The 16153-nt window shown below is 51.2% G+C and overlaps 1 protein-coding gene across 3 annotated transcripts in view; it reads left to right on the forward strand.

Moving 5' to 3' along the window:
- The window catches only part of POMGNT2 (protein O-linked mannose N-acetylglucosaminyltransferase 2 (beta 1,4-)), a 35305-nt gene extending 19575 nt beyond the window's left edge, over nucleotides 1–15730 (forward strand). For 2 of the 3 annotated variants that reach the window (XM_042956209.1, XM_042956208.1), the window contains exon 2: nucleotides 13392–15730. In XM_042956209.1, coding sequence (XP_042812143.1) covers nucleotides 13497–15239 — 1743 coding nt within the window. In that variant the 5' untranslated portion in view covers nucleotides 13392–13496 and the 3' untranslated portion in view covers nucleotides 15240–15730. Of the gene's footprint in view, nucleotides 1–8507; nucleotides 8590–13391 lie in introns of those variants that run through there. The other variant, XM_042956207.1, reaches the window with a different exon arrangement.
- The last annotated feature ends 423 nt before the right edge of the window (nucleotides 15731–16153 follow it).

Raw genomic sequence — 16153 nt, forward strand, 5'->3', positions numbered from 1 at the left:
GTAAGGAAAGAATCAGTGGGGTCGTGCATGCATGTAAGGGACGCCGTACGGCACTGGGACAGCGGGAACCAGTAGGTGTGTGGTGCTTTCCACATCTGACTGCAGACGAGGTGGAGGCTGCCCCCTGCTCAGAAGCGGGTTCACTCGGAGAGAGAGGATTAGAGACAGCAGGTGAAGGAGGGGTGAATTCCAGCTCTGTCTTTGAGCTTTGAGGTCTCAGGAGAGTAAGTACAAAGAAGGATGGACTGCTTCGGCGTGTGAGGGAGCGTCCTGTCACTGCAAGTACCTTGTGATGCTGGGATTCTGGCCCCTCCACCCATTTCAGCAGAGCCAGGTGACAGAGTCGGGCATGGAGGCCTTCAGTCTGAAGGAGTTCTCATCCCTGATCACCATCATTCTGAGTAGGCTCTTGGGGCACAGAGTGGCACTAAACAGTGGGTCAGACATCAGGACCGGACACAGTACGCCCTGTCCGCCCGTCTGGTGAGCCGCAGTCCTGCAGAAGGCAGCAGCTTGGCTGAGTGTCTTTCTTAGTCCCCAGCGCCAAGGAGGGTGACCTGAGTTCTCCCTCACCGTCCCGGTCTCCCTACCACTGCTTTATTGTCACTGAGACGAGTGCCCTCTCCAGGAGCACTGAAAACTGGCCTGGAGAAAGGGGACATCACCGGCTCCGTTTTCTGGTAAGCAAACTTGGCCCAGTTATTCTCCACCATTTTGAATTTCCTCCTGGAGTTTTTTTCATCCAGAAACATTTTGAAATGGTGATGGAGAAAGGCCTCTTTTATGTTGTTTAGTGCTAGGGGTCTGATTGACGTGCTCTGAGCCTCCACTGTTATCTTTTGAAAACCCTTCTGAGCATTTTGCCCGATCCTTGAGTTCTTCTGGCTTATGCGGGCTGCTGCAGTGCATTTGGGGGATCCGGGGAAAGGGGACACAGAGGGAGTGTGGGAAACAGTCTGAAAGATACTTTACAATAACCGTTGACTGGCCAAGTGCTTGTTGGTTTTTTCCTACTGCACTTTGGCTACTTCACAGCAGGTGAAAACGCAAGGGTGGCTTGTCATCTGTCTTCACAGTGGCAACATACAGTAGTAACTGGGTTAGTTAATGTTCCCCCAGAAGCAGATCCTGAGACAAAGATTCAAGGAGAAGTAGATTATTTGAACTGCATCCCAATAAACATGAATAAGGGCGTGAAGAACTGAGACCGGGAAGGGAAAAGGGCATGCCTCAGGCCGATTATGGTGTGGGCAACGCATAATCTGTCAGGGAACTCTGGTGCCGGTGTAGAACGTGCCTCCGAACTCTCCTACCTGGGGAGGATGGGGTTTTCTTTCTTTCTCTTTCCTTCCTTCCTTCCTTCCTTCCTTCTTTCTTTCTTTCTTTCTTTCTTTCTTTCTTTCTTTCTTTCTTTCTTTTCTTTCTTTCTTTCTTTCTTTCTTTCTTTCTTTCTTTCTTTTCTTTCTCTCCTTCCTTCCTTCCTTCCTTCCTTCCTTCCTTCCTTCATTCGTATTTTAATTCCAGTATAGTTCACATACCATGTTGTATTAGTTTCAGGTATACAATATAGTGATTCAGCAGTTCCACAGGAGTGGGGTATTTATGCAACTCTTCTCATCAGATGTTGGTGCAGGCTGCCTGGCCTGAACATGGTCAAGTTAGAAACCCACGCAGTCTGGCCTCTGGGCCCCGTGCTTTAACCACCGCACGATTTCTAGCGAAATGCTCTGCCCATCCCCAGCAAACCTTCCTTCCCATTTTCCTCCTTGGAAGGCCACTTGCGAGCCTGAAGGGCCCCGTGGTCCAGTCTGTATTTGTCCTGTCTTCTGTCAGCATCCTTCTGGCCCGGCAGGGAAGGGGGTGGTCACTTAGCATCTACCTAGACATAGTCCTCTCTCCTCCCCAGGCTCAAAGGCTGGCCTCTGCCTGGTTGCCTCACCACGTCCTGAACCCCATGTTTCCAGTTCCCATAAGCTTGATCCCAGTTCTGAGCTCAGGGCCTCCCTGGGATTGGCTACTGCTCGCACAGGTCCAGAGGAGAGCCCCGGCCTCCTTCCTCTTGTGACCCTACCTCACTCCCCACCTGCCTGCTGCCAAGCTCTCGATTCGCCACAGGAAGGCCTAGCAGAGGGGCAGGTGGCACACACCCACCTAGAGAGGTGCCCGTGCAGGTTAGAGGTTGGTCTTTCCTTGTGTCCCTGCAGCTCTTACTCCCTGACGTTCCCTGGGTGCGTCCGCTGCAGCCTTAGCTGCTGTTGGACAAGTTCCCGTCTGTGATCAGAACAAAACCCGCATCAGCGCCTGCCCCGTGCATCTGCCTCCCATCTCTCCAGGGAGGGCTCTGTTTATCTTATATTTTCTAAATATTCACTTATTACTTATCCACTCCTTAGAATTCTGTCATTTGCAGCAGGGATTTATTTGATTCTTTATTGTTAACTTTTTGACTTTTTATTACGGAAAACGTCAGACACAAAAGAGGACCACAGAAAGGCCGTCATCACCATCTTTCACAATTATCAATTTGCTACCGCCTTGGTCCATCTGCCTCCGTGCTTTTTTAGCTGGAGTATTTCAGAACAAACCACATACATGTCATTTTACCTATAAACACTAATGTTCTCTTGTTTCCTAAGTTTTCTAACTTTTTATGACTTTTTAAGTAATTTTAGACTTACAGAAAAGTTACAGAAGATGCTTCACTCAGCTTCCTCTGATGTTAAATCTTACATAACCACAGTGCAATGATCAAAACCAGGAAATTAACATAGCACCATTACCTAAACTACAGACCTTATTCAAATTCTGCCAGTTTTCCCACTAATGTCCTTTTTCTGGTGCAAGATCCTACCTTGTGTTTAATTGTCATGTCGATGAGCACTGGGTGTTATATGTAAGTGATGAGTCACTAAATTCTATTCCTGAAATCATCATTATACTATATGTTAACTAACTTGGATTTAAATTTAAAAATAATAATTTTAAAACAATTTAAAAAAATGGCGTGTCTCCTTAGTCTCCTTCAATCTGGGACAGCTTCTCAGTCATTCCTGGTCTTTTGTGACCTTCACTCTTGACGAGTCCTGGTCAGGTATTTTGTAGAATGTCCTTCAATTTGGGTTTAATGTTTTCTCTATTAACTTCTCTATACGCTATATTCAGAGCTAACAGTGGAGCTAGACCAAATTTCCCTATTTAGAACTATAGATCGAGGTCGCGTGTTTGGGTAAGAAGATGACAGAAGTGAGGTGCCCTTCTCAGTGCATCATTGTCAAGGGGTACATGAGGTCAGTAAGTTATTACTGGTGATGGTAACGTTGATTATTTGTTTCAGGGGCTGTCTGCCAGGCTCCTGTGCCGTAAAAGTTCTATTTTTGCCTTCGTAATAGATATGTATCTCACAGGGAGACAGTTTGAGACTATGCAAATATCCAGTTCTCGTCATATTTCCACGCACTAATTTTAGCAGTCCGGCAGTGGATCTTGCCTGGAACCATTATTACTGTGATGTTAGCCAAATGGTGATTTTCTGTTTCCGTCACTGCTTCTACGTTGACTAATTGGAATTCTACTGTAAGAAAGATCTGTTCCTTTGTCCTTATTTATTTACTCAATTGTGTATTCGTATCAGTATTGACTCTTGCACACTTATTGTGTTCTCTGGGCTCTAATCCATTCCTATTGCTTTAAAAAATTTTTTTTTAATGTTTATTTTTGATATATGTAGAGAGACAGAGCATGAGTGGGGGAGGGGCAGAGAGAGAGGGCGACACAGAATCCAAAGCAGGCTCCAGGCTCTGAGCCGTCAGCACAGAGCCCGATGCAGGGCTGGGACTCACAGACCGCGAGATCGTGACCTGAGCCGTAGTCGGACGCTTAACCGACTGAGCCACCCAGGTGCCACCCAGGCAATACCTATTGCTTTTTGTTACATGGTCCCAGATCTAGCCGCTGGGGCCTCCTTGTGCCTTTTTGATATGTCCTCATCATTTTTTGAGAACTTCCTTACATTCTGGCACTACGAGATATTCCAAGCTCATCTCGTACTTTCCCTGCCCCAGCCCTGGACGCAGTTATTTTTCACACAGCCCTGGTTCCTTAGTAGAGGATGATACTAGGAATCAATACCTGAGTGCCACCTGAGTGCCAGCTGTGCCGTCACTGCTCCCAGGCTCTCCCGCTGGTCAGAACTAGGAGCTGCCTGTGTGTGAGTGCACTCCTGCCGCCCCACCCCCACCCGCAGCTGTTCTCCGGCTCACATCCCTCCTGTTGTGCCAGCCTGAGTCCCTCTCCAGTTCCCTGACCCAGATCTGAGCTGAGGCCCTCAGGGCCACCTCTCCAGCTCCCCAGTGAGACACCCTGCTCATCGGCCTCTGCATTCCCTTCTTAAGCCCTTTTTTGTCCCTTCCTTTACTTTCTCAGTTCTTTCCCTCTTCTGACATTATGGATGAATTATCTCTCCCTCCTCCTGGCTCTTTCTGTGTCCTTTTTTTCTCTTCTTACCCCCTAGAGAGATGTCAGAACTCCTGCTATGGGCACGTGAGGACACAGGTTTTCTCTTCTGAGCAGCCTCGGAACTGTCCGTCCAGTGGTATGGACACTGTCCATGTGGTTAGGATACTTGGTTCCCACAGAAGAACCAGGGGACACTGGTCAGAATTGGTCAAGTACCAGCAACTTAATGTGATTCAGCCTAATAGCAAAGTAGTTCTTAGCTGGTGGGGCTGGGTAGGGAATTTCCAGGAGGGGGCACATGTTTTTGAAAAAGTATATGCAGCAGTATGATTTTTTAAAAAAAAAAATTTTTTTTAAACGTTTTATTTATTTTTGAGACAGAGAGAGACAGAGCATGAACGGGGGAGGGGCAGAGAGAGAGGGAGACACAGAATCGGAAGCAGGCTCCAGGCTCCGAGCCATCAGCCCAGAGCCCGACGCGGGGTTCGAACTCACGGACCGCGAGATCGTGACCTGAGCTGAAGTCGGACGGCCAACCGACTGAGCCACCCAGGCGCCCCTGCAGCAGTATGATTTTATATATGCAGATGCAGATATAAAATACCAACTTCAGGAGGTAAAGGTTGATGAAACCCTTCAATCTTGGGGGTAGACACTGTAAAGAGAATCATTACGAATAGGGGATTCTTGGAAGAAGGGGATACTGGACTTTACAGTCGAGTACGGAGCATTAAAGAGTTTCTCTTCTTTATTGGCGGGTACTTAAGTGTGAAAAGACAGGGAAACATTGACGTTTAAGCAGATTTCTTGGCCGCAGGGTTCTGGGCTTGCAGAGATCCTCTCCTGGAGATTAGCAGGGCTGACCGGAGCACAGGCAAAACCCAGCTAAGAAGGCAGCGGCTTGTGTCCTCTCCGTCACTCTGGGGCTGGACCAGAAGTTCTCTGCCTTTGTTCCACAAAAGCCTTGAAGGCCTGCATGAAGGACATGAAGTCTGTGGGCTCTCAGGATAGCTGTGACTTTGCCTTCTTCCTTACAGACCAAGAAGGCCCGATGGGATTGAATGAGTGGGAGCTTTGTTAAGGGAGTAGCTTTAAATCCACAGGGTTCAAATCCACAGGAAGTTGCTTAAAGGTAGTCATCTGCAGACTTCGGGACTTGAACTGCCATAAGGAACACGCTCTTTGTACTCCGTTCATGCCAAGCTCCCCCTCCAGGCACCCCATTCTAACTCCTAGGCTTGCCTCTCCCACACTGAGTGGAGGGACACTGAGGCTGGGAACTTGTCATTGGGTTTTCTACCTCTGTTCTCCCCCATCTCTGGGCTACTCTGCTCAAAGACTTACAGTAGCTCCCCATTGCCTATAGGGTAGAGTTCAGATTTCTTGACCTAGCACCAAGGCCATTGACATTCTGGCCTTCGCTGATTTTTCTTTTTTAGAAAAAAGTTTTTAATGTTTACTCATTTTTGAGAGAGAGAGAGAGGCAGAGAGAGGCAGAGAGAGAGGGAGACACAGAATCCAAGGCACGTTCCAGGCTCTGAGCTGGCAGCACAGAGACTAACGTGGGGCTCAGACTCACAAACTGCAGGACCATGACCTGAGCCAAAGTCAGATGTTTAACCGACTGAGCCACCCAGGTGCCCCATAGTTTCTAATTTCTAATACAAGAGTTTCTTGGAGGGCTTTGTTTTCCCGAGTTAGAAGGGTCATGGGGAAACTGATACCAAATAGCCCCACTAGGTTAGAGCACAGCTCAGAAACAGAAGGCACAGGTCAGACCCCCATGTGTTTGCTCCACACAACGTGCACAACAACAAAGTTGAATTATTCTTAGTTTAGAGGAACCAAAACCCCAACCCAAACCAGCTTCCATAATGAGGAAAGTTCACAGCAGGAAGTCCAAGTTATAGGGCTCTGAGATGTCACTAGGGTCCTTCCTGTCTCTCCTCCATCATGCCATCCTTGTTCTCAGGCTGGTCAGCAGATGGCAGGCAGCGGCCATGGGACAGCACCTTCTTTTGTGTCCAGTGGGTGGGAACGTGGGATGTGACTCCTTCCCTCCGTTCTACTTGGTTCTACTCAGGTAGCATGCTATGCCGGGCCAGTAACTGGCCCCAGAGGCTTGTTCTCTGCTGACCCGCCCTCTGGAGGTGGGAGGTAGGTCTTGGCTTGCTCTGCACCTCCTGGGTATCAGGGGGAGGGGTGGCTTTCTGAACAAACCTGGGGTTTTAGTAGGAAGAGGAAAGGAGCATGGATCCTGGGTGGAAATAGTGCCCCCTCTGTCCTTTATTAATGCACTAGACTTGGAAGCCCAAGTAGAGAGCTGGTGACGGACTCTGGCCCAAGATGCCAACAGAGGACAGCATGTCCTATCTCAGTCCCCATCTGTGGGAGGAATCCTCTTAGATTTAAAATCCTTTGTTTCAAATGACTGTAATGAAAAGTGACAGTTCCCGCCTCAGCACCAATCATCTTTTGCTTCGAGTCAGATGAAGGCAGCCAAGTGTGTCCAAAATGTTTTAAAATGCCAAACTTCATTGTGCATCCCTGTGGCCCTTTATTAACCATCTGGTGCCTCAATTTTTTCCCTTTTCCCCTCTGCTAGACACTTATTAGGTTGACCCTAATTGCGTGAAATTGCTGTTTTTGTACGTGACAAGCAGTCAGCTATCAGTATTCATGAGGTTCAACGAATACACCATTTCTGACCTTCTCCACAACCCTGTGAGGTGGGTGCTGGGCTCTCGCTCTTGCTGACGGGGAACGTGACTTCAGAAAGGCGGTGCCATAAAGTCACGGAGCTGGGGTTTGACCCCGAGTCTGTCTGGCTTTTTAGCCTTAAACTTGCCTGGACAGCACACATCCTCCTCTGGGAGCCACCGACCACCGGTAATGCGGCAGGAACTCAGAGCCAGGTTGGTGTAGGGTGTGATGTGATAGTTCCTGAGATCAGGGGTCTCCAACAGAGCAGACCAATTGGTCAGACTTCTTGGTGCGGTCGGTGCCCTGAGACCGAGGTGTGCTACCTGTCCCCCGCACCTTCCCTGCCGCCCTGTCGGGGAGGGTTAGCAGAAGGTGTGGCTGCTCTGGCAAGGTGAGAACTCCAGAGGACTTTGCTCAGGCAGGGGGAGGGAGGCTGCAAGGGATGGAACGGGCCTGTCCTCCCTAGCAGAGCCGTGCTCAAGGGGGTGAAGAGCGGCTCACCCACATCGGACCTGGCCTGGCCCTAGCGGGTGGCAGCTGGGTGGAGCAGTGGACGGACTGGGCTGTGCGGGGAGCCACCTGCCTTCGCTGGACCCTGAACTCAGAAGCTGCGTGGCCAGGCCTGCACGTGACCTGCCGCTCTCCCCAGCCTTCAGGAGGCAGCACTCGCCAGGAGTTTAGGACGCCTCCATTTTTAATCCTGCCGTGTCGCAGAGTTGCTGGACGATTCGGGGCACCTCTCTAAGGTGAGGAGGACTCGCTCAGTAGTTCACCTGAACGACGGTGGAATTCCTGGGGCGCCTGGGTGGCTCAGTCGGTTCGGCGTCCACCTCTTGGTTTCAGCTCAGGGCATGATCTCACGGCTTTGTGGGTTCAAGCCCCTCATCAGGCTCTGTGCTGGCAGTGTGGAGCCTGCTTGGGATTCTGTCTCTGTCCCGTCTGCCCTCTCCGACTCACGCCTCTCTGTCTCTTCCAAAGTAAACTTAAAAAAATTAATAATAACAGTGTAATGCCTTCCTAAGAACAAAGAGCCCTGGTTTTATTATTTTTTTTAAGTGTATTTATTTATTTTGAGATAGCACGTGCATGAGTTGGAGAGGGGCAGAGAGAGAGGGAGACAGAGAATCCCAAGCAGGCTCCGTGTTGCCAGCGCAGAGCCCAACGCAGGGCTCGATCTCCTGGAACATGAGGTCATGACCTGAGCGGAGATCAAGAGTCGGACGTTAACGAACTGAGCCACCCAGGCCCCCCAGAACTCCGTTTTTTAAATAAATTTTTGTGGTACTCATATGAGTTTCCAAGTGCTGCTGTAACAAATTTACCAGAAACTTGGCTTACAATGACAGAAATTTATTCTCCCACAGTTCTGGAGGCCAACAGCCTAAAATGAAGGTATTGACAGGACCGTGTTCCCTCTGAAAGCTCGAGGAGGTAGGGGCACTTGGGTGACTCAGTCGATTGTCTAGCTATGGCTTAGGTCATGGTCTCCCAGTTTGTGGGTTCGAGCCCTGTGTGGGGCTCCGTGCTAAGCGCTCAGAGCCTGGGCCCTGCTTCAGATTCTGTGTCTCCTTCTCTCTCTGCTCCTCCCCTGCTCGCACTCTGTCTCTCTCTTTCTCAAAAATAAATAAACATTAAAAAAAAAAAGCGCAAGGAGAGAACCCTTCCCCTTTTTGGCTTCTGGTGGCTCCTGGTAGTCCTGGGTGGTCTTTGATTTATAGCTACATGATTCCAGTCTCTTGTCTTTGTTTTTACGTGGCTGCCTGCTCCATTCCTCTGTGTTTTCTGTCACTAGGGACACTTTCATTAGATTTAGGGCCCAACCTAATCCATTATGATCTCATCTCAAGATGCTTAAATAATTGTGGGTGTAAAGACCCGTTTTCCAAATAACATCACATTCTGAGGTTCTGGGTAGACCTGAATTTAGACATTATTCAGCCCACTAGAGTACCTCTAAATATATGAAATTAAAGGTGCTTGGTTTTTGTGTGGAGGTAAGTGGGGGCCCACGACCCTGGCCTCATGTCCTTGTTGCCTACGACCACCCTCGGCCCCCAAGGATGAGGGTCTGCAAACCACTAGGTACTCAAGGCTCCAGGAAGCCCTAGTTCACCATATCCCATGGTGATGAGACTTTGGACTTACAGTTTTGAACTGATGCTGGAATACGTTAAGACTTTGGGGGCTCTTAGGATTCATGGCCTAGTTCTTTGGTTAAGAGCCACTTGGTGTTTCTCAAATGTGGTTGTACCCCCCAGAATCACCTGGGAGCTTAGTGAAAAAGCAGATACCAATGAGACTTTGGGTGCTGGTCAAAACAGAGTAGACACATTTATCCCTACCCATCCACTAATACAGCTAAAAATACAGGACATTGTGTATAAAACATCAGAAGACTGAAAGGTAGAGAGAAGAACACAGTACTGAGTTCCTTGGATTTTCTATTTGCCTCCTATGTATCCCAGACTGGGTGCCAAAGAAGCCCACAACCCAGAAATGCCAGTGAGCATCGACCAGAAAAAGCCCCAAGGAAAGCTCGCTCACTCTCTCATCAAAGGACTGGAAAAGGAACAGCCTAACAAAACAAACCTTTTTGAGAGTAACACCCTATTCCTGCAAAACACCAAGGAAAATTGCTTCTCCCCTCCCTCCTGGTTCTAGTAAAGGCTGAATGGACAGCTTAGACATCCATCCTTGCTTTGTGGTAACCAACCAGGTACCCGCCCCCACCTTCAGCACCCCAACCTACCCTCCCCCGATGGGTCTGGATGAGAACCTGGACCTTTACCACCACCCAGAGGTGACAAGATGTCCCCCCCACCACGACAGTCCCCTTGAGGTGTCACTGGAGCCTAGACTTCGACCCCCACCCAGTGATGATGAGGTACCCCCTGGGTGTCAGTAGAGGCCAGCTGAGGAGCTGCGATTTCCTACTCCATGCTGCTGTGTCTCTCACTCTCCCTGCCAGGGTGCTGTTGGTGGAGGCCACACGGGGAGCGTGGGTTTCCTCTCATCCAACGGTAGAGACTCCGTGCTTTTCCTTCCCTCACTAGCATGGTTCTTGCAAAAACCCGCTAAAATAGAAGGTTTAATATAAGCTCCAGAGTATCGTAACATTATACCCCAAATGCCCAGGCTAAGTCTCAGCAAAGAAAGGAAACATATAAAGAACAAAATGGAGATTTGAGAACCGAAGAGAGTAGTAACCAAAATGTAAAAAATCACTGGAATGGCTCAATAGAAGAATGGATGTGACAGAAGAAAAAAAATCAGTGAACATGAAATTATCCAATTTAAACAACAGAGAGAAAATAGACTGGAAAAAAATTGAAGAGAGCCTTAGAGACCTAAAAAGACACACACACACACACACACACACACACACACAATATTTATATATATAATAAATATTTACAATTATATATATAATATTTAACATTCATGTACCTGGAGGCTGAAAAAGTATCAGAGAAACAATGGCTGAAAATTTCCCAAATTTGGTGAGAGATACAAACCTACAGATTCAAGAGTGAATGAAGCCCTAACAGGGTAAACCCAAAGAAACCCACACCAGGACACCTGATAATCATCAGGCTTCTGAAAACCAGACTCTTCAGAGCCACATGAGAGGAAGGATGCATTATGTCCAGGGGAATGGCAGTTTAGGTGCAGTGGATTTCTCATCAGAAAGGTGGAGGCCAGAGTGCAGAGAGAACTGTCACCCCAGAGTTCTGTCCCAGTGAAAATATTCTTTAGGAATGAAGGTGAAATCAAGGCTTTGTCACTTGAGGGAAAACTAAGAATTTGTTCCCAGCAAACTTCCCTACAATGGCAATGAAGGGAGGTTCTCCAAAGAAAAGAAATGATAACCAAAGAAAACCTGGGACAAAGAAAGAATGGAAAGAATAAAAATATGTGTAAATGTAATAGGCTTTCCTTTCCCTCTCGAGAAAATGACATTTGACAGTTGAAACCAAATTTGTAATACTGTCTGATGTGGATTTTAATGTCTGTAGAGGAAATGTTGGAAGATGATTGCAAGGGCGAAGGGTAAAAGAGCCCAACAGAGATAAGGTCTCTTTACTTAGTCGAGATGTAAAATGTCAATACTAGTAGACTGTGCGAAGTTGCATGTCAATAGTATGATGCCTAAAACAACCACTAGAGAATCTGTACCAAGAAATACACTCAAAAACAGTATAGATAGATAAAAATGTAATTCAAATAATCTGCAAGAAGACAGGAAAATGAAAAGATGCCTGAGCCATACTCCAGACCTGTTACTGAATCAGAACCTCCAGGATCTGTGCCTGGGAATATACAGTTTTAGTGAGTGCCTCTGGGGATGTCGACAACCAGCCAGCTTTGAGAATTTGTGGTCTAGACCAGTATTTTTTAAACAGCAAATTGCCGACCCTGTTAGGTTGTAAAATCAATTAAGGTGAACACCCACACCCCCCCCCTTCCCCACCTTTTGAAACAGAATAGAATATCGGGCTGGAAAAGGAAACACTGGAGTACATTATGCTAGTCAGAGTAATTCTTTGTGAAATGTTTTGGTGGGGAATATAACGTGCATACGTACGAATGTGTGCGTGCTCAACCCTTAGGTGAGGGTAGGCTGGAAGAGACAGTGTCCCCAGGAATGACCGTCAACTGATGCTGGGTAGGAGTTGGTAGACGAGTAGCCCGGCTTTCGCAGAGTAGCGACGGGCTCATTGATGTGCCCTCTGTTGGCTTCACTCCTTGTCCCTCTTAATTCCCTACTCTCCTACACAGGTTTCTTGGGATAATTTCTCAAACTATTTTGACTCCAACCCTTATCTCTGATTGCAGTTCTGAGGGAACCCAGCCTAAGCCACTGTCTCTTTCTGAGCAGGACTGCACGTTGATCTTTGTGATCGCAGGGAGAGGGAAGTTGCAGGACACTCAAGAGTCCAAAGCTAGCCCCAAGGGAATCAAGGGGCAGCTCCGTTCCTCCCCAGCGCAGTGCCGTGTAGGCATCAGGTGTTATGCGTGCTCCCCCTGTGAGGCCTGAGCGTGAGATCCGTCGGTCTGAGCCGTCCTGGGCTTCACAGCAAGTGTCACCCTTCCCTGGAGCGCAGAAAAACGGGGCAGGTGGTGTAGCCCAGCCAGGCCTCTCTGTCGGGGTGTCAGTGGTGACGTGCAGACACAGTTCTATTACTGGATCACGGAGGGGGCACAAACCTACCCGTCCTTTCATGGGACTCTGAAAGGCATGAATTCCAAACGGGAGCTTTAAACAAGAGCAGAGGGTCCCCCGTATCCCGCAGGCGCACCTGCTGTGTGTCCTAAGAAGGGGCATACTGGGGTCCTGGGGTACAGCCTGGCAGCGACACTCACAGGCCTTCAGTCCCACGTAAGGAAAAGTCCAGCAATGCCAGGCCCCTACCCGGGATTTTCCCTGTGGCGTCTCATCACAGGTCCTCTGGTTAGCTGTGGCCACAGTGGTGCTTCATAATAAACAGCCGCAGGATTCCGTGATGGACAACAGTAAGCACTTACCCAGCTCAGACGTCCCTGCGTTGACCGGTGGTTCTGATGGTCTTGGCTGGGTTCACTCACAAACCTGGGGGTCAGGTGAGCTACACTGGGCTTGGCCGGAGCAGCGCTGCTCCACACGCGTGTCACTCCCGGGACCGGAGGTTAGGCTGAACACGTTCTCCTCACGGCAATGTCATAGGTATAAAGAGGGCGAGGCCAGCCACACACGCTCTTTTCAAGGCTCCGATTATGCTTTCTCTGCTAACACTTCATTGGCCAAAGCAAGTTATGTGGTCAAGCCCAAAGTCAAGATGCGGGGATGTATACTCCCCCTGTGGAGGCAGAGGGGAAGGGAGGCAGTGAATATTTGGAACAGCCGTCTAGTCTACCACACCTTCGAACGCGCAAGATGGTTCAAGAATCCAGTGCCGGGGCGCCCGGGTGGCTCGTTCGGTGAAGCGCCCGCCTCTTGACTTTGGCTCGGGTCATGACCTCAGGGTCGTGAGATCCAGCCCCGGGTGGGGCTCCACGCTGAACTTGGAGTCTGCTTAAGACTCTCTCTCTCCCCCTCTGCCCCTCCCCTGATCGGCGCCCGCATACACGCTCGCTCTCAAAACAAAAAGAGAATCCAGCGTTGTGGCAGGCACAGTGCCCGACACGCCGCAGGAGCCTAAGGTGACCGCAGACAGACCGTGCCGACACCTTTCCCTTTTCCTTGTCTCCCGCAGGCTTTTGCCGATCGTCCGCGTGCCCGCAGAGATGGGTCGAGCCCGCCAGGCCCGTGGCACTGCCCGGGGGCTGTCCTGTCACTAGGGCCCCGTGGTGGCATTAGGATGCACCTGTCGGCGGTGTTCAACGCCCTCCTGGTGTCCGTGCTGGCAGCGGTCCTGTGGAAGCACGTGCGGCTGCGTGAGCATGCGGCCGCTCTGGAGGAGGAGCTGGCCCTCGGCCGCCAGGCCCCAGAGCCGGGCCCCGCGCTGAGGATCGACTACCCCAGGGCGCTGCAGACCCTGATGGAGGGCGGCACACACATGGTGTGCACGGGCCGCACGCACACTGACCGCCTCTGCCGCTTCGAGTGGCTGTGTTACTCCAGCGAGGCCGAGGAGTTCATCTTCTTCCACGGCAACGCGTCCGTCATGCTGCCCAACCTGGGCTCCCGGCGCTTCCAGCCGGCCCTGCTCGACCTGTCCACCGTGGAGGACCACAACACCCAGTACTTCAACTTCGTGGAGCTGCCGGCCGCCGCCCTGCGCTTCATGCCGAAGCCCGTGTTCGTGCCCGACGTGGCGCTCCTCGCCAACCGGTTCAACCCCGACAACCTCATGCACGTCTTCCACGACGACCTGCTGCCTCTCTTCTACACCCTGAGGCAGTTCCCCGGCCTGGCCCACGAGGCCCGGCTCTTCTTCATGGAGGGCTGGAGCGAGGGCGCACACTTTGAGCTCTACAAGCTCCTCAGCCCGAAGCAGCCACTCCTGCGGGCACAGCTCAAGACGCTGGGCCGGCTGCTGTGCTTCTCCCATGCCTTCGTGGGTCTCTCCAAGGTCACCACGTGGTACCAGTATGGCTTCGTCCAGCCCCAGGGCCCGAAGGCTAACGTCCTGGTCTCGGGCAACGAGATCCGGCGGTTCGCACGGTTCATGATGGAAAAGCTGAACGTGAGCCGGGCAGGGGCTCCCCTAGGCGAAGACTACATTCTGGTCTTCAGCCGTACCCAGAACAGACTCATCCTGAACGAGGCAGAGCTGCTGCTGGCACTGGCCCAGGAGTTCCAGATGAAGACGGTGACGGTGTCCCTGGAGGACCACGCCTTTGCAGATGTCGTGCGGCTGGTCGGCAACGCCTCCATGCTGGTCAGCATGCACGGGGCCCAGCTGGTCACTGCCCTCTTCCTGCCCCGTGGGGCCACTGTGGTCGAGCTTTTCCCGTATGCTGTCAATCCCGACCACTATACGCCCTATAAGACGCTGGCCACGCTGCCTGGCATGGACCTCCAGTACGTAGCCTGGCGGAACATGATGCCAGAGAACACAGTCACGCACCCTGAACGGCCCTGGGACCAGGGGGGCATCGCTCACCTAGACCGGGCGGAGCAGGCCCGTATCCTGCAGAGCCGCGAGGTCCCGCGGCATCTCTGTTGCCGGAACCCTGAGTGGCTCTTCCGAATCTACCAGGACACCAAGGTGGACGTCCCATCCCTCATCCAGACCATACGGCGCGTGGTAAAGGGCCGGCCGGGGCCGCGGAAGCAGAAGTGGACTGTCGGCCTCTACCCAGGCAAGGTCCGGGATGCGCGGTGCCAGGCGTCAGTGCAGGGCGCCTCCGAGGCGCGCCTCACCGTGTCCTGGCAGATCCCGTGGAACCTCAAGTACCTGAAGGTGAGGGAGGTGAAGTACGAGGTGTGGCTCCAGGAGCAGGGCGAGAACACCTATGTGCCTTACATCCTGGCCCTGCAGAACCACACCTTCACCGAGAACATCAAGCCTTTCACTACCTACTTGGTGTGGGTCCGCTGCATCTTCAACAAGATCCTCCTGGGACCCTTTGCAGATGTGCTGGTGTGCAACACGTAGCGAGCGTGCCGTGGCCAGGCCTGGGTGGGGGTGTGGCTCCTCCAGCTCAGTGGCCCTGGGCCCACTAGCCCCGTGTGGCGGCTTCTGGGAATTGTTTATTTATTGAGCAGGCCTGCCCCAGGCTTGTGCCCCCATGTCATCTTACTGCATCTGGAGTGTGGGGTCCACAGTCCTCTTTGCCCTGGTACGATGGGACCCTCCCAGCCCCCTTCTCCCATCCTGAGCATCCAGACCGTGGAGAAGGTCCTTAGCGGGAGGAGGAGGAGGAGGAGGAGAAGGAAGAAGGAAAGTAAGAACCCTAAGGAGCCTCTGGCCGAGTAATCGTGCCGTTCCCTACTGAATCTTTCTGGTTGATCTCCAGGTGTTTGGAAACTGTGAGTAGTAGATCACGTGGTTGCTTGGGTGGGTGGTTCATCAGCTTCCGTCATCATGAAATTCGCCTGTAGCACAGTGAAGGTGCGTGTGGAACATTCATTAAATGATTATAAACATCTTGGTCCAGTCTTTTTTTTTTGGACAGCAGGAAGCGGGCTGTTAGTCGTTACCCACATGCTCTTTAACCCCAGCTGTCACCCAAGGCGACGTGGTGATGGGAAAGCGCCGAGGACTGTGACGTGAGACAGGCTGGTTGGATTTCCTCTTGATCGCTGGACGGATATCGCATTTCCGGCTAAGTGGGGCAACGAGGCTGGAAGCGGGAGGGACAGGGCCGTGGTGAGCAAGAGCCGTGTCCACCAGGGGGTTTTCTTAGGCTGAAGAGGACTCACAAGACCACAACAGACCACACTTGGCATCGGTCCCCTTAGACGGGCATAGGACAGGACGTTCAGCAGGAGAGCGTAGAGCACTTTTCTTCTGCAGGAGGAGCCCTCACACCAGCCCCGGGGCCATCCTCGCCCTGTTCCGCAAGTCCC

The sequence above is a fragment of the Panthera tigris genome, chromosome C2 (assembly GCF_018350195.1).
Source record: "Panthera tigris isolate Pti1 chromosome C2, P.tigris_Pti1_mat1.1, whole genome shotgun sequence".
NCBI classification, from domain to species: domain Eukaryota; kingdom Metazoa; phylum Chordata; class Mammalia; order Carnivora; family Felidae; genus Panthera; species Panthera tigris.